We start from the raw sequence: 21,609 nt of genomic DNA, 5'->3' as shown, positions 1-21,609 counted from the left end.
CTTAGAATCATAGAATCAACCAGGTTGGAAGAGACCTCCAAGATCATCCAGTCCAACCTAGCACCCAGCCCTGACCAGTCAACCAGCCCATGGCACCAAGTGCCTCATCCAGGCTTTGCTTGAACACCTCCAGGGACAGTGACTTCACCACCTCCCTGGGCAGCCCATTCCAATGCCAATCACTCTCTTTGCCAACAACTTCCTCCTAACATCCAGCCTAGACCTTCCCCCAGAACAACTTGTGACTGTGTCCCCTTGTTCTGTTGCTGGTTACCTGAGAGAAGAGACCAACCCCACCTGGCTACAGCCTCCCTTCAGGTAGCTGTAGACAGCAATGAGCTCTGCCCTGAGCCTCCTCTTCTCCAGGCTAAACACCCCCAGCTCCCTCAGCCTCTTCTCATAGGGTTTGTGTTCCAGGCCCCTCACCAGCTTTGTTGCCCTTCTCTGGACACCTTCCAGGACCTCAACATCTCTCTTGAATTGAGGGCCCCAGAACTGGACACAGCACTCAAGGTGTGGTCTGACCAGTGTTGAGCACAGGGGCAGAATAACCTCCCTTGTCCTACTGGCCACACTGTTCCTGATGCAGGCCAGGATGCCATTGGCTCTCTTGGCCACCTGGGCACACTGCTGCCTCATCTTCAGCTACTATCCACCAGTACCCCCAGGTCCCTTTTCTCCTGGCTGCTCTCAGCCACTCTGTCCCCAGCCTGTAGTGCTGCTTGGGGTTGTCGTGGTCAAAGTGCAGAACCCTGCACTTGGCCTTGTTAAATCTGATCAGAAGTGGTGAAAAACAAGCGAGTAATGAGCTCCTCAGCATATATGCTTATATAAGCCACATACATAAAGACACCTGCGGACTTCAAGCAGACCTTTTAGAAGGCACAACATGGGAGCAAACTCAAGCAGCCTACGAGAAACCACACACATGCTTCAGGCCAGACCTCTGCTGTTCAGCTCTTCCACTTCAGACTTCACAACTTCGGGGATGCTTTACTAACATTCATCATCTTAGCAGTATACCCAGAGCACTTTTCAGTTCTCAACTAGCATTCTTGCACTAGGCATTTGCCAAGAGATCCAAATGTTCATGCATTTGGCCAAAAGTAAATCCTTTCATAAATGGCAAGAATTGCCTTGGGGAATGTCTCTCTTCGGTTCCTAAGTGGGTATGCAAATACCCTGATCTCTTGGTTCTTTGGAGACAAACATGTCTGGTGTTCTTTTTTTCCTCTCCAATATTACTATCCTGATTTTCAGCTCAATAAAAACTTAAGATCTAGCATTTAAAAAAATAAAATCAAGCTTTTCTTTCCCCTTCTGCAAATTTCTTCTTCTTTTTTCTTTTCTTTTTATAGAATCATAGAAGCAACCAGGTTGGAAGAGACCTCCAAGATCATCCAGGCCAACCTAGCACTCAGCCCTGTCCTATTTCTTTTCATAGAATCAACCAGGTTGGAAGAGACCTCTAAGATCACCCAGGCAAATCTATCACCCAGCCCTTCCTATTTCTTTTGTTTTCAGAGAATCATAGAATCAATCAGGTTGGAAGAGATTTCCAAGATCACCCAATCCAATCTATCACCCAGTCCTATTCTATTTCTTTTCATAGAATCATAGAATCAACCAGGTTGGAAGAGACCTCCAATATCATCCAATCCAATCTATCACCCAGCCCTGTCCTATTTCTTTTCTTTTCACAGAATCATAGAACCAACCAGGTTGGAAGAGACCTCCAAGATTATCCACTCCAATCTATCACCCAGTCCTATTCTATTTCTTTTCATAGAATCATCACAGTATCATCAGGGTTGGAAGAGACCTCACAGATCATCAAGTCCATAGAATCAATCAGGTCAGAAGAGACTTCCAAGATCATCCAGTCCAACCTAGCACCCAACTAGACCATGGCACTAAGTGCCTCAGCCAGGCTTTGCTTCAACACCTGCAGAGACAGCAACTCCACCACCTCCCTGGGCAGCCCATTCCAATGCCAATCACTCTCTCTGCCAACAACTTCCTAACAACATCCAGCCTAGACCTCCCCTGGCACAGCTTCAGACTCTGTCCCCTTGTTCTGTTGCTGGTTGCCTGGCAGAAGAGACCAACCCCACCTGGCTACAGCCTCCCTTCAGGTAGTTGTAGACAACAATTTTTTATTATTTCTTCTTTTTCCCTTTCTTCCAAGGCCTGGAGGAAGACATAAATGAAAGCCAACATGGTCTCATCTGCTAGATACTATGGCTCAGTGAGTTGAACACCTTATTTTACTCTAGATGTACCACTGTCAGGTTCTGTGAAGCAAAAACTTAACATAGAAATGTAAGGGGGAGAGGGGGGGAATCTCTGTAAACTGAAAGCTTGTTTTGCATGGGATTTTACACACTGCCTCACATTTCACAGCCAATATACATTTATCAGATGCAGACAAGCAGATCTACTGACATACATAATTCTTTGCTGAGGCCAGCCAAGGAGTATTTTATGCAGAATGCCTTTCCTGTAAGTAAGTGTTCAGAGGACTAAAGAAAAAAAATCATATTCCCTTCCTTGGTCTCTAAGAGGAAAGAGAGAGAAATTCTCCATCTGTTCTACCTGACATCTCTATCAGCAGTCCTGTGTGCCCAGGGAGGTTTCAGGCCTGCAGCCCCCAGCCAGGATGGAGTGAACACAGCATAAACGCCTGCTGGAGAGTTAAAGATCAGCTCTTTGGCTGCCAAATGTGAATAGCTCTTTTCTGCACCACTGAAAAGCAATGAGGATGGTTCAGTGAACACTCTAGGTTGTTTAGGTAGATGAATAGTTGAAGTTGCTTTTCTGGCACGTCCTCTGTATGGGAGCTGGCATTGGCCCATGCATCTGAAAGGCTCACATGGCTTATGTTGCATGCTTCCCTCTTCACTTGGATGATAGGAGTTCACTTTCCCTATCAAAAACATCTATTCCATACAGTTACCAAACTGATCCTAAGTGATCTTAGAGGCTTTGGATGAGAGAGAACTGTCTGGATAAACACAGGTCTTTGCATTTGCATAAATAAAGCTTCCCAGGTCAGCATGGCACCAGGGATGCTGCAATGAACCTTGTCCTGAGCAGGCTTGAATCCTCCAGATGGGAGGGACTGCAAATCCAATTTAATCTTTACCTTCAGTGCTTCTCTCACTAGAAGGAAAGAACCACCTGGACCTTGCCAGGTCTCCAATGAGCAACCTGAGCTTGAACAGGGAGGATATGGAGTTTATCTGCTGGTAGGGATTGGCTTCTAGTACACTGCATGAAAATATTAACTAGGGAGACCACAAGAGGAGCAAAGCTCTTGTGGCTTCATCCTACAAAAGCATAGCCATGCCTCTGCTACAGAGCACTTAGTAGATTAGGAGGAAATCAACTTCCCTTCTCCTTTACATACTTTGTTGAGAGCCCACTGCTTACAGCCACTAGAGCAAATTGTCCTGCATACTACAGGATAAAACAGCATCTGCCAAGTCTCATCCATAGACCTAAGGATCTTGACCTTTAGGCCTTCCTCTTAGTTCATTAAAATGCAGTTTTCTCTATTTTTAAAACACTGCCAATTTGAGGCATAATCCCTGATGTGTGTGGCACAATCTGATGGCTACTAGGTTTATAGTTCAGGTCCTCTTTACAATGTCAGGCTCCCTCTGATTCTTTGGTATATTGAAATCTTTTGATTAAATCCTCTTACTCCACTGCTTCCTTATTGATACTTTCCCTTTGTCTGGCAAAATTTTAATTACTACAGTCCTGCATAAGTCCATTCAGTCTCTGATACTACCTCTGTGAGAGCAGCAAAAGCAATTCCTAAGATAGAATGCAAGTATAATACTATATCATTATGTCCTCTTTTATGGCTCCTGGCACCCTCTTTATGGCTGCTAATATATTGTGGTCTCTGCCTGATTTCTGCTCTCCTTCACTCGATGTGTCCTTCTTTTTTTCTCACCCAGAGAATTAACACTGCATCTCCACTATCTCTCTTGCAGTGAATTTCTCTTCTCCTTGTCGTGTTATCCTTTTCCATCTCTCAAAAACAGGAGTCTATAAAATGCTTTACATCCTCTGCAACATAATTAGCAGCCAGGATGCAACAGTCTGTACTCAGTGTTGCTGCCTGTTGCTTAATACACAGAAGGTGAACCTGATACAAAAGTCAGAGCAGGAATGCTGGAGCCTTCAGAGGACTGAAGGGAAAATTCAACTGGATGAGCTGAAATAAACCCTCACCCACAACAACCCCAAGCAGCACTACAGGCTGGAGACAGAATGGCTGAGGAGCAGCCAGGACAAAAGGAACCTGGGGTTACTGGTGGATAGTAGCTGAACATGAGGCAGCAGTGTGCCCAGGTGGCCAAGAGAGCCAATGGCATCCTGGCCTGCATCAGGAACAGTGTGGCCAGCAGGACAAGGGAGGTTATTCTGCCCCTGTACTCAACACTGGTCAGGCCACACCTTGAGTGCTGTGTCCAGTTCTGGGCTCCTCAATTCAAGACAGATGTTGAGATACTGGAACATGCCCAGAGAAGGGCAACGAAACTGGTGAGGGGTCTGGAACACAAACCCTGTGAGGAGAGGCTGGGGGTGTGCAGCCTGCAGAAGAGGAGGCTCAGGGGTGACCTCATTGCCAGGCAACCAGCAACAGAAGAAGAGGACACAGTCTCAAGTGGTGCTGGGGAATGTCTAGGCTGGATTTTAGGAGGAAGCTGCTGCCAGAGAGAGTGATTGGCATTGGAATGGGCTGCCCAGGGAGGTGGTGGAGTTGCTGTCCCTGGAAGTGTTCAAGAAAAGCCTGGATGAGGCACTTAGTGCCATGGTTTGGTTGACTGGCCAGGGCTGGGTGCTAGGTTGGGCTGGATGATCTTGGAGGTCTCTTCCAACCTGGCTGATTCTATGACTCTCATACCTCGAGGTTCTTGTAGTGGCACGCTCTAGATGCTGACTCCCATTGACGCTAAGTAACCATTAAAACCAAACTAGGTTCTACTGCAGGACAGGTAGAATTTTACATATGAAGTGTACAAATACATTATCATGCAATGGTAATTTAAAATTCCATCTGAGAATGAACAGCAGTGGCCTCCCTTTCAGCTGCCCTTCTCCACTTCTGCTCTCCCAGAGGCAGTATTGGCTCACAGCATCAAAAGCCTTAAGCAGAACAGCTCCGTAGAAAACCTCTGCTCTGCACTACTACATTTCAACACCTGAGAAGCAGAAAAGTAGCAATTAAGAAGAACAAATTGAATAATTCAATACTTAATTTGACCTGTCAGGTTGTAGAGTATTTTTTTCCCTATATCCCACCAGATTGTATTTTAGTTTACAAGAAGTGTCCCTGGAGAGCAATGCTGTGAGAGCCTGTAAAACGCTATGGTGTGATACAAGGCAAAAGCTCACCCATAAATGGGGCAACTCTTGTTTAAAGAGAAGGGTTTTTTGTTGTCAGAGTCCTGCATATTTCATGAGAAAGTGATGAAATCCTGCTCTGATTCTTTATGAATTAATCTGCCAACTGATTAGGCAAGTAAAGCAGCCATGGACAGGAAGGCTAAAATTGCACTGCAGGTACTTGGCTTTTAGGGGGAACACAAACCAAATAGAAAACCCATGGGTGGGTTTTTTCTTTCCTGTGGTAGAGGAATTGGCTCCTTTTTAATTGCCTCACAAATAATCCATAGACAGTTTTGTGTAGGAGCAATCCATGTGGCCTCTGAATACATGAATATACATTGAAAACAGGGGGAAGTATTTGTGCAAGATGAGAATCAGTAGAAGAGATCAGCTGTATTTTAGCAAGGTACTCCTGCATGGCAAACCAGCTTTAAAGGGCTATGGAGTAGGAGTAATGTTAAACTGGTGAGGAAAAAAAACAAGCAGTCCAGATGGAAGGGCTTCCAGTCCCTCCTAGTAAAAGAATATGAGACAAAAATCAAGATGACAGGCAACTGTATCTGCACAGATGGACAGAATTAAAGCTAGGAGGAAACAGGTAGGATAAGGTTTGAGATCTCTGTCAGCAGCCTCGGAGCTGGTGGGGAACAGGAGAAGCACCAGGAGGGAATGCTCTGAGGCTCCTCGGAGCTGGTGGGGAACAGGAGAAGCACCAGGAGGGAATGCTCTGAGGCTCCTCGGAGCTGGTGGGGAACAGGAGAAGCACCAGGAGGGAATGCACTGAGGCTCCATGTGCAGCTCTGAAACAAAGGCATACGTGATGCTTCTGGCACATGTTTGCCATTCTCACTCATCCTCTGTGGCTACTCCAGAAGCCAAGTGGTCTCAAAGCAGCTGCACAGCCTGGCTCAGCAGCATTACTGAGACTTAAGCACACTTGTTGAGAGGAGAGTACACCAGGGAGGATGCAGTAAGTGCAAACACTTTTTATCTTGGATATACACACACTCTCATTTACCAAGTAGCCTAAGTTCTTGCTACATTGATTTCAACCCAAAGCTGCCTGCAAACAGCCCCAAAAGCAACCACAAGCCCCATTCCTGCTTTCTGACACCACTGCCTAGCTCCTCTCTGGGTAGAGAACTCCTCTTCTCCTAGAGAAGAGGCTTCCAGGTGACCTTATTGTGGCCTTTCAGTATCTGAAGGGGGCTTACAAAAAAGCTGGGGAGGGACTTTTTAGTCTCTCAGGGAGTGACAGGACTAGGGGGAATGGAGCAAAGCTGGAGGTGGGGAGATTCAGGCTGGACGTGAGGAGGAAGTTGTTGAGCATAAGAGTGGTGAGAGCCTGGAATGGGTTGCCCAGGGAAGTGGTTGAGGCTCCATGGCTGGAGGCATTTAAGGCCAGGCTGGCTGAGGCTGTGGCCAGCCTGCTCTAGGGTAGGGTGTCCCTGGCCATGGCAAGGGGGTTGGAACTGGATGAACCTTGTGGTCCCTTCCAACCCTGACTGATTCTATGATTCTATGATTAGTAAAATCTCAACTTCCTTTATGGAAATTGTCACTAAACTCTCCTCAAGGCTCAGAAAACTGCAGCTTGGGCAAGGCAGGAAGTAGGAGCAGCACCCAGAGTGAGCTCTCCCCAGTCCCTGATGTTGTCCAGTAGCTGCTACTACCCTACATGAACATTTACAATGCTTTGAAAGGTCTAGTTGCTTTAAAACTAACTCAATAAATTAAAACAGCCCTTAAACTTCTACAAAATTACTACAACTGCTATTACAGCCTTCCATAATGCCAGGGAGGGGAAAAAGGAGAAAGCACTGGGTGGAATATAAACCAGGTGCACTACAAGGCTTCTTTTACTGCATCTTCCATTTCATAAAGATATTCATGAACATATGAAAATAAACACTCCACTCCTTTGCAATTAAGTTTCTCTCTGGTTGTAAGTACAGCTATTTTTAGTTTTAATTTGGGGATATCTCCCAGAACTAGAGAGCATAATCAGCTCCACCATAACCCTGCATCATCATTATCAAGTACAAGCCTATCTTTGGGAAATGCACATCTTACACAGTGAAGGTCCCAGCAGTCTGTTTTCAGCTGACTCTATTTTAGCTCCTTCAGTCCTGTCTTTCAGGAATGCAAATACTGACTGCTAAGTGGTACTGCAAAAGCTTACTCCAACTCCAGATCTGGCCCATTATGCCCAAAAACTCTGCTTGCCACATCACTACTGCTGCCTTATGAAATAAAGAGGGTGAGGCAAGGCATGCTAATTCCAAACTCCATTAAAAATGCAGACAAGGATTCAATTCCCTCAAATGTCAGTGCAAGAAAAATTGGATTGGTGTTCAAGACTCTAAGAAGATGTACAAGGTTAACCCACCTGGAGGAGCGGTCTGGTGAACCTGACCCCTGGTGGTTTTGACCCCTCCCCAGAGGTGGGTCTGAACACTACCAGGTGATGGTGGTTAGCCCACTCCCCCTTCCTAAGATCCATAAAAGCAGGGGGACTGCCTGTTCCTTTCATCCATAAAAGCAGGGGGACTGCCTGTTCCTTTCATCCATAAAAGCAGGGGGACTGCCTGTTCCTTTCTCTCTTCCCTCCTTTCCTGCTCACCAGGAATCACCATTGCTGTTTCCTGCTCCTAGTTTCACCATGTGGCCATAATCACCAAGAGGTGGACAAAACCCATTGCCATCAAACCTGGTTGTATATTTACATGTTTTGTATCTTCTTTTCCCCTTCCCTATACCTTTGTAACTTCCCTACCTCATATACCTTTTGTTTATTGTTAAACTTTTCTTCTTCTAACTTCCAAATCACAGTGAGATTATTTATTTGGGTCTGCACACCTTTCCTCTCTCTCCATCTAATTGCTTTTCATTTGGGAAAGAAGGGAGAAGAGGGAAGGGCATCCTGTAAACTGTTATTGGTTCTATCAACTATATTTGAGTCTCTGGGAAATTTAAATCAGAACTGAGGCAGAAGAAAAGACAGAAAATGACAACAATACTTTTAGAAGTAGCTGAAAGTATGAATCTTCCCCCCAGCCCAGAGCATCCTTAATGGTGACTCCTTATTCAAGCAGTTTACATTCCTTCTTTCCCCACTGAGCTGTACCAGAGCAGGCACAACAGCTTTTTGTCAACTGGATCTTTCAGCTATTACAGGAGGTTCTTCAGCAATTTTGCAATAACCAAGAATACCACTCCTAAGTAATTGCCAGCCCACAGCCATCTCATCCCTTCAGTATTGCAGCTTCCCTGTTGCTGAGCAAATCTGCTTCGCAGCCTTTGAGGTACAGAGCAGAGTGTAACAGTGCTGCTCTGCCCAGGGGAACAGCCACCAACTTACCAGCCGATGTTGAACTCAACGTGAGCATCAAAGAACCCAACGACAGGAGAAGTTGCTGCTTTCCAGCCCTGGATCCTGGCTCGAATCAGTCCTTCTCGTTTGTTGTTGCGCACTATTTTCACCAGGCCTGGGTACCTCTTATTGACGTACTGGTCCAGATTAAATTTGAGCTCAACTGTGGGACAAAAGAATCCACACCAACATCCACAATGAGAAAAGCCCTGTAGCTTTGTCTTTTACTTATTCTCCAACAAAATGGGGAGGAAAAAGTCCTTAACTATTCCTAAGCCCTTAGTCAGGCTCACAGGATGGCAGGGGTTGGAGGAGACCCTGATTCAGAAAACTCAGGTCAGGATATGCTCACTGTCCACTCAGGGTGACCCGCTTGGTGGATGTGGGGAGGCCTGTGGATGTGGTCTATCTGGACTTCAGCAAGGCCTTTGACACTGTCCCCCACAGCAAACTGCTGGCTAAGCTGTCAGCCCATGGCTTGGATGGTAACACTCTGTGCTGGATTAGGAACTGGCTGGAGGGCCGGACCCAGAGAGTGGTGGTGAATGGTGCCACATCCAGCTGGCGGCCAGTCACTAGTGGTGTCCCTCAGGGATCTGTGCTGGGCCCCATCCTCTTTAACATCTTCATAGATGATCTGGATGAGGGCATCGAGTCAGTCATCAGCAAGTTTGCAGATGACACTAAGCTGGGGGCAGATGTGACTGAGTTGGAGGGCAGAAGGGCTCTGCAGCGGGACCTTGACCGCCTGTACAGATGGGCAGAGGCCAATGGGATGGGGTTCAATAGCTCCAAGTGCAGGGTGCTGCACTTTGGCCACAACAACCCCATGCAGAGATACAGGCTGGGGTTGGAGTGGCTGGAGAGCAGCCAGACAGAGAGGGATCTGGGGGTACTGATTGATACCCGCCCGAACATGAGCCAGCAGTGTGCCCAGGTGGCCAAGAGAGCCAGTGGCATCCTGGCCTGCATCAGGAATGGTGTGGTCATTCTGCCCCTGTACTCTGCACTGGTCAGACCACACCTCGAGTACTGCGTTCAGTTCTGGGCCCCCCAGTTTAGGAAGGACACTGAGATGCTTGAGCGTGTCCAGAGAAGGGCGACGAGGCTGGGGAGAGGCCTTGAGCACAGCCCTACGAGGAGAGGCTTAGGGAGCTGGGGTTGTTTAGCCTGGAGAAGAGGAGGCTCAGGGGTGACCTTATTGCTGTCTACAACTACCTGAGGGGTGGTTGTGGCCAGGAGGAGGTTGCTCTCTTCTCTCAGGTGGCCAGCTCCAGAACAAGAGGACACAGCCTCAGGCTGCACCAGGGGAGATTTAGGCTGGAGGTGAGGAGAAAGTTCTTCACTGAGAGAGTCATTGGACACTGGAATGGGCTGCCTGGGGAGGTGGTGGAGTCATCGTCCCTGGGGCAGTTCAAGGCAAGGTTGGATGTGGCACTTGGTGCCATGGTCTAGCCTTGGGCACTGTGGTAAAGGGTTGGACTTGATGATCTGTGAGGTCTCTTCCAACCTTGGTGATACTGTGATACTGTGATACTGTGAATTAGGCAAACATCCCAGACCAGGCAATGGACTTCAGTATGGTTGTGAATTTGAGTGGGCCAAGGACACAGCCTAGTCCCTTCCTGACTCTGGGATGCTACAGGCATTGTAGACTTCAACATTTGTGTACTGCTCCTGACCCAACCTGCCTGCTGAAAACCAATTCCCTTTTTCACAGCCTCACAGGATGTTAGGGGTTGGAAGGGACCCAAGGAGATCATCCAGTCCAACCCCCCTGCCAGAGCAGGACAATACTATCTGACACAGAGCACAGAGGAACACATCCAGACAGGCCTTGAAAGGCTCCAGAGAAGGAGACTCCACAACCTCTCTGAGGAGCCTGTGCCAGTGCTCTGGGACCCTTACAGTAAAGACATTCCCCCTTGTGTTGAGGTGGAACCTGCTGTGCTGCAGTTTACATCCATTGTTCCTTGACCTATCCCAGGGAGTAAGTGAGCAGAGCCTGTCCCACTCTCCTGACCTCCAGTCCTCAGATATTTACAGACCTTTATTAAATCCCCTCTCAGTCTTCCCTTCTCCAGTCTAAGCAGCCCCAGGTCCTTCAGCCTCTCCTCATCAGGCAGTGCTCCAGTCCCTAATCATCCTTGCAGCCCTCTGCTGGACTCTCTCCAGCAGATCCCTGTCCCTCTTAAACTGGGGAGCCCAAAAGTGAATGCATGAGTCTCATAGATATAGACCAAGCAATGCAGCTGTGGCATGGACTGGTTCCAGGGGAAGTTCTCCAGGCACCAGAGCAGCAGTTATCATTAGAATTGCACAGGTTTGACACAGCCTAACAGATCTGAGCATTGTTTTGAAGAGACACTTTCTCTGGATATCCTAATTACTCCAGTAACATCAGCAGGGTTTATCCACACAATGTTTATTTGTTGTACAAAGAGTTAATATTTACTTGCAGCCTTGTGCTCGTGGCTCAATCAACCCTCTCATCAGCAAACACAAAATCCTGTAAATTCCAATGATTTCAGGAAAGGAGCATGAACTGACACCAGGTTGTGAGCCTGCATATCAGCCACAAACCAGTGGCATCTTGGCTTGCATTCAAAATGCTGTGGCCAGCAGGAATAGGGAGGTGATTGTCCCCTTGGATTCCGTTTTGGTGAGGCCACACCTTGAGTGTTGTGTTCAGTTTTGGGGACTGCAATACAAGAGAGATGTGGAGGTGCTGAAGCAGGTCCAGATGAGGGCAATGAAGGTGGAGAAGGGACTGGAGAATAAATCTTATGAGGAGCACCTGAGGGAGCTGGGGATAGTTAATGCAAAAAAAGAGGGGGCTGAGGGGAGACCTCATTGCTGGCTACACCTACCTGAAAGGACACTGTGGAGAGGCTGCTGCTGAGCTCTTCTCACAGGTAACTGGAGACAGAACAAGGGGGAATGGCCTCAAGCTGAGACTGGGGAGGTTTAGACTGGACATTAGGAAAAAGTTTTTCATGGAGAGAGTGGTCAGGGACTGGAATGAGCTGCCCAGGGAGGTGGTGGAGTCACCCACCCTGGATGTGTTTAAAGGTCATTTGGATGTGGTGCTTAGGGACATGGTTGAAGGTGAATTTTGTAGAATAGGATTCTAGGTTGGACTTGGTGGTCCTCAAGGGCTTTTCCAACCTGGGTGTTTCTATCTATCATAGAATCATAGAATCAACCAGGTTGGAAGAGATCTCCAAGATCATCCAGGCCAACCTATCACCCAGCCCTATCCAATCAACCAGACCATGGCACTAAGTGCCTCATCCAGGCTTTTCTTGAAGACCTCCAGGGACGGTGCCTCCACCACCTCCCTGGGCAGCCCATTCCAATGCCAATCACTCTCTCTGGCATGAACTTCTTCCTAACATTCAGCCTATACCTACCCTGGCACAACTTGAGACTGTCCCCTTGTTCTACTGCTGGTTACCTGGGAGAAGAGGCCACCCCCCACCTGGCTACAATGCCCCTTCAGGTAGTTGTAGACAGTAATAAGATCACCCCTGAGCCTCCTCTTCTCCAGGCTAAACAGGCCCAGCTCCCTCAGCCTCTCCTCATAGGGTTTGTGTTCCAGGCCCCTCACCAGCTTTGTTGCCCTTCTCTGGACATGTTCCAGCACCTCAACATCCTTCTTGAATTGAGGGGCCCAGAACTGGACACAGCACTCAAGGTGTGGTCTAACCAGTGCTGAGTACAGGGGAAGAATAACCTCCCTTGTCCTACTGGCCACACTGTTCCTGATGCAGGCCAGGATGCCACTGGCTCTCTTGGCCACCTGGGCACACTGCTGGCTCATCTTCAGCTTACTATCTATCAGTACCCCCAGGTCCCTTTCCTCCAGGCTGCTCTCCAGCCACTCAGTCCCCAGCCTCTAGCGCTGCTTGGGGTTGTTGTGGCCAAAGTGCCATCCTGTGACCTTCCTCCCCAAGTTGTTTAAATGCAGAATGAGTCTGTGTTGTTTCATCCCAACATTAAAACAAAGAAGGCCTTTCAGCTAGGAGCGACCAGAATCCCTTTGACTGACATCTCATGTCCATTAATCACACAGCACTGAGAAGAAAAGCTACCCATGCTCACCATTGTCACTGTTGTCATCCACCAGGATGATCTCCTTGAGCAGGTGCGACGGGGTGTGATTCACTACGCTGTGCACCGAGCGCAGGATGACAGACAGTGCCTCGTTCACAAAGATGAAGACCACGGAGATCTGAGGCAGGTCATCTGGGTAGGTCATCTGTTTGCACCTGGAGAGAAAGCAGAGAGAAAGAATTAAACCCCAAGGAGCTCCTGGGAGCTGAAGAGTATCCTCTGCTCATTGCTCTGCAGCATACTGGGGCTTGCTGGCTTTGTTCTGTCTAATTCTAACTAAAGATGCGGCAAAAGCTCAAAAGCAGAAACGTAGCCAGGAGCAGCAAACTTGCCATCAACCAACGTGGATCTGCACACACAGAGACTTGTAGCAGCTCTCACAGCTAAGGGAGATTAAAAGCACCTCTCAAAAACCAAAAGATTGTCAATGTCTTCACTCAGAAACACCCCACAGAAGGTGCCCAGTACAACAGCCTGCCTGTTCTGCTGGCCACAACAACCCCCAGCAGCACTACAGGAGGAGTGGCTGCAGAGCTGCCTGGTGGAAAAAGACCTGGGGGTGTTGGTGGGCAGCCTGCTGATCATGAGCCAGCAGTGTGCCCAGGTGGCCAAGAAGGCCAACAGCATCCTGGCCTGGATCAGCAAAGGTGTGACCAGCAGCAGCAGGGAGGTGATCATGCCCCTGTGCTCAGCACTCCTGAGACCACATCTTGAGTACTGTGTCCAGTTTTGGTCACCACAGCACAGGAGGGACACTGAGGTGCTGGAGCAGGTGCAGAGGGCGATGAGGCTGGGGAGAGGTCTGGCAAACATGACCTCTGGGGAGAGGCTGAGGGAGCTGGGAGTGTTTAGTCTGGAGAAGAGCAGGTTGAGAGGGGACCTTGTTGCCCTCTACAACTACCTAAAAGGAGGTTGTAGTGAGGCTGGAGCTGCTCTCTTCTCCCAAATTACTATTGATAGGACAAGAGGAAATGGCTCTAAGTTGTGTCAGGGGAGGTTTAGGTTGGCTGTTGGGAGGAAGTTCTTTCCTGAGCAGGTGGTCAGGCACTGGAACAGGCTGTCCAGGGAGGTGGTGGAGTCACCATCCCTGGAGGTGAGTAAGAGGAGAGTGGATGTGGTGCTTGAGGCTGTGGTCTGGTGATGAAGGATGCTGGGATGGAGGCTGGACTGGCTGATCCTGGTGGTCCTTTCCAGCCATAGCGATTGATAGCGATGAGACGTTGTGCTGAGGGGTTTGGTTTAGTCAAGGACTTGTCAGTGTGAAACTAAAGATTGGAGGTCTTTTCCAGCCTGAGAAATTCTGTGATCCTCCCAGGGAATCCATCAGAACCTCTGCTGCTAACTCATGCTTAGACCTCCTGCTTTTAAAACCAAGACCCACTCCAGCAAATTGTGCATTTGCCCATACAAAGAGCACTTTCCACCCCTTCTGATGTTGCAGTAGCAAGCAGATGATGTTTGCTGTGCAGGCATGCACTTGCTGAAATATTTGCAATACAGATCTGCTCCATCTGAGTTGTCACCTCACTGGGCAACTATATCCTGAGATTGACAACTTCCTTTTGTGCTTACTCATTAATGTGTATGTGTTACCCTAGATCATTTTGAGCATCAAAAAAAATAGTGCCTGCCTGCAGAAGGCACAGAAGCTGCTTCCCAAGCCCCCAGTCCATGCCTTTTCATAGCACCACAATGCTTTACTTCAGTGGAATCTCTCCCAGCAATAAAGATGCTGACTTTAAAACATTACATGCATGTTATCACAGTATCACCAAGGTTGGAAGAGACCTCACAGATCATCAAGTCCAACCCTTTACCACAGAGCTCAAGGCCAGACCATGGCACCAAGTGCCACGTCCAATCCTGCCTTGAACAGCTCCAGGGACGGCGACTCCACCACCTCCCCGGGCAGCCCATTCCAGTGTCCAATGACTCTCTCAGGGAAGAACTTTCTCCTCACCTCCAGCCTAAATCTCCCCTGGTGCAGCCTGAGACTGTGTCCTCTTGTTCTGGTGCTGGCCACCTGAGAGAAGAGAGCAACCTCCTCCTGGCCACAACCACTCCTCAGGTAGTTGTAGACAGTTCCCACAGTCAAAAGCCTTTCAGAACTACCACAGCAATTACTGAACCTGCTCTCTAAAACACTGCTAATGATACCACAGCAAATGACTTTGCCTGCTCTTATCAAACTTTCTGACCCCTTTGCTCATTACCTTGGCGTAATAATCACTTCCCTCCCCCCCAATATCAGCAGTCATGAGGATAGGGAGGTGACAATCTCTTGGCTGCTGAGTAACCCCTGGAAATCAGTTATGAATTCTAGTAAAGTCAATTATTCAAAATTCCTGCTCATGCCAGCACTACTTGCTCAGAGACCTGATTGCCATTGATTACAGTGTTACCATAGCTACTGACTAGCAGGTTCTGGTGGCCTGCACCATACAGAGAACCCCTGTGTAAAACTTCTGGCTAAGCAGCATTGTTATACACTCTAAAAATAAACCTGGAACAAGGACAGATATTTACAGGAGTTGTGACCGCTGTGACACAGCCTCCTGTTTGAATTTCTGCCTGAGAGAGATTTTCCTCTCAACCACACCAATACATCAAAGTCATCCATTGGGAATACCTCACTAATAGGAAAGAGCCATCAGCTAAAAACATGGACCTTGTAAGATTTCCCTTGATGGGGGACTTCTTTGCTCTGACAGCAATTTGCTTCAGAGCCTCACTTGTGTCAGCAGGAGATAGCAAATGGCATCTCGGTAAATCAGAGTGGTACCCAAGGAGTGGCTGCATTGCTGGTAAAAAGGAGGCAGAGGAGGGAGCCCAGTTCACAGGCTCACAGGATGTTAGGGGTTGGAAGGGACTCAAGGAGATCATCGAGTCCAACCCCCCTGCCAGAGCAGGACAATACTATCTAACACAGAGCACAGAGGAACACATCCAGACAGGCCTTGAAAGGCTCCAGAGAAGGAGACTCCACAACCTCTCTGGGGAGCCTGTGCCAGTGCTCTGTGACCCTTACAGTGAAGAAGTTCCCCCTTGTGTTGAGGTGGAACCTGCTGTGCTTCAGCTTACACCCATTGCTCCTTGTCCTATCCCAGGCAGCAGTGAGCAGAGCCTGTCCCCCTCCTCCTGGCAGCCCTCAGATACTTAGAAACATTTATCAAATCCCCTCTCACCCTTCTCTTCTGCAGACTCAAAAGTCTCAGATCTCTCAGCCTCTCCTCATCAGCCATGCCCTCCAGTCCCCTCATCATCCTCACGGCCCTCCACTGGACCCTCTCCAGCAGATCCCTGTCCCTCTTCAACTGGGGAGCCCAAAACTGAACACAGTATTCAAGATGAGGTCTCAGCAGGGCAGAGTAGAGGGGGAGGAGAACCTCCCTTGATCTGCTGGACACACTCTTCCCAATACATCCCAGGATCCCATTGGCCTTCTTGGCCACAAGGGCACATTGCTGTGCCATGGGTAACTTGTTAGCCACCAGGACCCCCAGGTGCCTCTCCACAGGGCTGCTCTCCAGCAGATCACCTCCCAGCCTCTACTGGTGCAGTTTATTATTCCTCCTCAGATGCAGCACCCTGCACTTGTCCTTGTTGAACTTCATCAGTTCAGGCCACGCGTTCTGGTGGAGTCTTACATCAGCACTCAGAGCCAGAATGAAAGAAGGGAATCAAAGAACCACCTGCCTAAAGTCTGCAGGAGGTAAGGAAGCAGAAGTGGAGAAAGAAGAGGCAGCCCAGTAAGAACAAGAGGGCAGTCAAAGCACCACTTGCAATGTGGAGGGACATGCAACGAAAGGAAAGGTAGGATGAACCTGGGGGTAGAAGCAGAAGAGCATGTGTGGAAAAATCAAAGCATTTTGCCTAGCAAAAAAGGAGAGCCACTGAAATAGCACAAATCCTGGACTTCTTTTTTTCTGATCATGAAATTCTGATGACCTTTTCTGGAGCAAAAAGTATTTGTTTTATTGGTAAGTAGGCTGAAACACCTGGGCACCCAGCCACATGTTCCTGTCCAGACAGAAAGGTTGAGTAGGACTAATCTCCAGCTCTTTTCCTCCATCCTCCCACTTACATTTTGAGAAAATCAGTATTTTTAATTCAAGCACTGAACCCAGCACACCTACACCATAACCTCCACTTCTGATTTATTTGGTTTTCATCCCATTAAATCGATGCATTATTATCCTAACTGTGACTCCATGGTCTCACTGGTTCAGAAGACTTCTCATGCTGTGATTCTCAATGATTACACACATTGTGGGGCATCATGGACTGCTTCAGATAAAAGGCTGATTTGAATGTATTACCCTGCCTGGGTTAAGTCATTCTGATTGCTTCTCACTGCAGCTTTCCCTCCTATCAGTTCCTCCCTTTCTGTTAGCAGGACATGGATGAGAAACAACTTCACATGTGCATCTGGAAAGACCAACCACTACCTAATAGAACATCTTGGGTAACCCCTTTGCAACAAGAACACCTGGATGGACAAAAGCAAACCTCAGGATTTAGCAGGGATATAAAAGCTGTCATAATACTATTTCTTAAAGCAAGGATAAAGAACAGCAAAAGAAGCTGTCCAGCTGAGTAGACTTTTCAAAGTACAGCAGTGATTTAGGAGTTTATTTCCTGCAGACTTCCAGTCAACCTTGAACTCACAACTCTTTAAGTCACATCTGAAAATGAGATGGATGTGCTGAGGCAGTCAGGAGAAAATGCTGGCCCACTAGCAAACACTTGTGATGATGTCTGAGAGCAGGAGCAATCCCAGTCCAGGGGCTTTTCCTTAAAAATCAGTGGGTGCTTAAGTGCTTTATTGGATCCTTGCCCAAGAGCTTCCCAAGGTATTCTGTAATTAGATACCAACTGCAGCAATTTACAGTTAATACTTCCTTCATTCCAAGAAACTCTAACCAGCAACTGACACCCTGAGCCAAAGAGTGACATTAGCAAGTCACACTCAAGGATGCTCTACCATCAAAGCAAACCCATGCCCATTATCACCTTACAATGCCTTTGCAGCTCCATTCTTGGCAGGGTGCTGACAGCAAACCGAGTGCATTGCAATGGAACATTCAGTGCCTGTGTGCAAGGCTGAGAAAAGTCAGTGTGAGGAGGACACATGAAGTCCTCCTTAGTGCAGACCCTGACTTTGTCCCTGGAGCATGGCAACAGGAGAGAAGTCATTCCAGAGAAGTCCCAGGAAAAGTAAGGCTGTAACAAGTCCATTAACTTCCAATAAGGCATAGGACATCTTGGAAAAAGGTTTGAGCAGCAGTCTGGAAACAGGAAAAACATGGGACAAGAAATCTAGGAGCTAGATAAACTCGAGACTAGTCACTTCTGTTGCTTATTTTGAGAGGTAAAGTAACAAGAAGGCAAAGACATCAAACTGTTCTAACAAGACACATCCTTATATGCTTCAACTTGACTTTGGTAAGAGATGAAGAAATCATCAATTTCTGGCAACTCTGATGCTGTGCAGTAAAGTGCCTGGTTCTTTAAGGCACTTCTTCTCACAGGGCAGAGTATGCCCTGCTTGGGGAGCCCACGGCACCAGAACTAGGACCAGCACTCTGCCAGGGCAAGTTGCTGAATACCTCCACGGTCTCCACTTCTCTGCGCTAGGTCTGATCACATTGTGAACTGTGGCAAATGGGTGAGAGAGAACAACTGCAGTAATTGATGGCCAAATCCTGGCCTCATTAACATCTGTCTAACAGTACTGAGTTTGTGAAGGACTTAGAGCACACATTTGACCTCTGTGGTAGCTAATGATGATCTAAGTTGGCCAGGCACAGCTCTCATTTAACATTACGTTGATTCTAAATTAGCACTATGAACTGTCGTCAGGACTCACAGCGTACAACCAGCAAAGGACTTCAGGTCTGCATGAGAAGCAGGGCCTCTCTCCAGGGGACATAGGTGTGCTGCAGAGGAGCACACTGCTGGATGCATTTAGCACTGACATTTCCAAGCAAAGGCTGGCAATGCCACAGCAAATCATACCCATGGACCAGCTGAGGATGGATTAGACCTGATACGTGAAAGAGCCCTTCAGGCATCTTCATGCAACATGCCAAATAACAAGCCTGAGTATCCTGCTGTTGTCTTGGGAAGTGTCTTTGAATGTTCTTGCCCTGTATTGGCTTCTGCAGAGCTTGGCTGGCAACTCAGAGGCATTTCCTTTGTAGGTGGCAGAGAGCTTGATGCCAGATCATTTTTCTCCACTCTGGAGATGATTTTCACTCATTCTTGCCCTTGCATTGAATGGATTCCTTAAACGAAGCTTTCCCAGCCAGCTCCCTAAGCCCAGTTGTAAGCACTGTCTGTGCAGGCACAAGAAAAGAGGAAAGGCTCTTCAGCTGCCAGACCAAGACCCTGGAAAACATCTACTAACACAGAAAAGGTCAGAGAGTAGAAACTGGGACAATAAGAAAACAAAAGCTTCTTAGCTGCACATGAGCCAGCTCATGGCAGCCCTGTCAGTTTGCAGTCAGTAAAGGGATGGAAATCTACTTTAGTCTGAACCTTCCTTCTTTTATGTTTGCATTTAAACTGCTTGTATCTGAACCAGCAGAAACATGTGAAGCCCTCTGTTTATCAGCACTGGCCTTAGAGTCCTTTTGAATCGCACTGTTTTCAGTGAAGGGCTGAGAGCAGAGCCCTGCAGGTAGATCAGTGCATTACCAAGGAATGAAAAGCTTTTCCTGCTCACTTTCTGCTGCTTTCTCTCCTGTCTGCACACTTGCTAAACCACAAAGAAAAAAAAAAAGGGGGTGGGGGGGAAAAGGTTTTGCTTGCAGACCTTAATATACTGAGTTTGGAAATGGATTAGGCAATGCATTTAGAGATTTCTGACAGCTTTATCCTTCAGGAAGAAATGCAAACGAAATTAAAGCTGCTTCATGAATCTTTAAAGTATTTAATACAAGAAATGTTTTTCCAATGAACTACTGGGAGGGAGATGACTGAGGGTTTCTTCCCTTCACAAACCCGATGGAATTGCTGGGCATGAACAAACTGTCTCTGGAGCTCTAGCACTGAAATCCCCCAAATCCCCACCATGTTCCATACCTGGAAAGCTGCTGTGATTTATAGCCACACCAGGGGGGAAAAACCTGAACAGGATACACGATGAATAAAGGACAAAGATAAATATTAATAAGATGGTCGAATCCTTGCTTGTTAATACTAACAAATACTACTTTAAATCATCAGGTCATTGTGTGTGCTTTGAACCTAGAGCCAGCAGTGTGCCCAGGTGGCCAAGAGAGCCAGTGGCATCCTGGCCTGCATCAGGAATGGTGTGGTCAGCAGGAGCAGGGAGGTCATTCTGCCCCTGTACTCTGCACTGGTTGGACCACACCTTGAGTGCTGTGTTCAGTTCTGGGCCCCCCAGTTTAGGAAGGACATTGAGATGCTTGAGCGTGTCCAGAGAAGGGCAACAAGGCTGGGGAGAGGCCTTGAGCACAGCCCTACGAGGAGAGGCTGAGGGAGCTGGGATTGGTTAGCCTGGAGAAGAGGAGGCTCAGGGGAGACCTTATTGCTGTCTACAACTACCTGAGGGGTGGTTGTGGCCAGGAGGAGGTTGCTCTCTTCTCTCAGGTGGCCAGCACCAGAACAAGAGGACACAGCCTCAGACTGCACCAGGGGAGATTTAGGCTGGAGGTGAGGAGAAAGTTCTTCCCTGAGAGAGTCATTGGACACTGGAATGGGCTGCCCGGGGAGGTGGTGGAGTCGCCGTCCCTGGGGCTGTTCAAGGCAGGATTGGACGTGGCACTTGGTGCCATGGTCTGGCCTTGGGCACTGTGGTAAAGAGTTGGGCTTGATGATCTGTGAGGTCTCTTCCAACCCTGATGATACTGTGATACTGTGAAAGGTTGGAGCAATCTTACATACCAGCTTACCTTTCAGTAGCTAAATGCTGCTGCGACTTCTGTAGGTGCAGATGATTAGCAACAGTTAAATCACTAAATTTAGGGGGGGGTTAGTTCAATGTCTGATTTCTTGCTCCAGAAAACCACTGAGGCTTTGCTGCAGCTCCTGCTAGAGGTAGCAGTAACTTTCCAAACGCAGAAATAAACTACCAGCATTACACTCCACTGGCACAACGCTGAACACATGACAAGCTGCAAACCTCTCCTTTCCCAGCATGGGATTCAAACTGCTGACCAGTCCACGGCAAAAGCAATGACAGGCTGCAAAACTCCATGGATCATAAATCTGTCAGGCAGAGGGCTCCAGCTCCTTCCTAATTAACTCTCCTTCTCAACAGAAGGTGTTAACTGCATTGTGCCTACCATTCTTTTTCTATTAAGGATGGGGTTTTTTCCCTGCCCTATCCAAAAGAAGGAAAAACCCCAACCCAAACAGTAAATTTTTCATCTCAAGACTTGCTCTTTCTTTCTTTTCCTGTTTTGCAGCTCCAGGAGTGCATTCACTAAGAATCATGCAATATAAACACAGCTGTGAACAAGGGAGCAGTGGTAGAGAACACCAATGCTCAATGTATCTTGGGAGATGCAGCTCTCTGTATTTACAACTAGGGTAAAAAAAGAGCTGTAGCATCTGCTTTCAGGAACAGCCTAGAAAATAAAATGGCACCAGAAGATACCTTTTTGCTGTGGTTGTTTCTTTGTGCTCTGTGCTGCTTTGTGGCACAGCTTCCACTTTGATTTATCAGACAGTAGAAAATCCAAACC

At 47.8% G+C, this 21,609-nt stretch overlaps 1 protein-coding gene across 3 annotated transcripts in view; it reads right to left on the bottom strand.

The window, feature by feature from the left end:
- GALNT9 (polypeptide N-acetylgalactosaminyltransferase 9) overlaps positions 1 to 21,609 on the bottom strand; it is a 246,241-nt gene that overhangs the window by 143,298 nt on the left and 81,334 nt on the right. For all 3 annotated transcript variants that reach the window (XM_064168137.1, XM_064168135.1, XM_064168136.1), the window contains 2 exons: positions 12,884 to 13,050; positions 8,768 to 8,942 (listed from right to left, as the gene is read on the bottom strand). In XM_064168137.1, coding sequence (XP_064024207.1) covers positions 8,768 to 8,942; positions 12,884 to 13,050 — 342 coding nt within the window. The remainder of the gene's footprint in view (positions 1 to 8,767; positions 8,943 to 12,883; positions 13,051 to 21,609) is intronic.

The sequence above is a fragment of the Pogoniulus pusillus genome, chromosome 30, assembly GCF_015220805.1.
Source record: "Pogoniulus pusillus isolate bPogPus1 chromosome 30, bPogPus1.pri, whole genome shotgun sequence".
NCBI lineage: Eukaryota > Metazoa > Chordata > Aves > Piciformes > Lybiidae > Pogoniulus > Pogoniulus pusillus.
The sequence above is the reverse complement of the archived record's forward strand: the minus strand, read 5'-3'. Positions and strand labels throughout refer to the sequence as shown.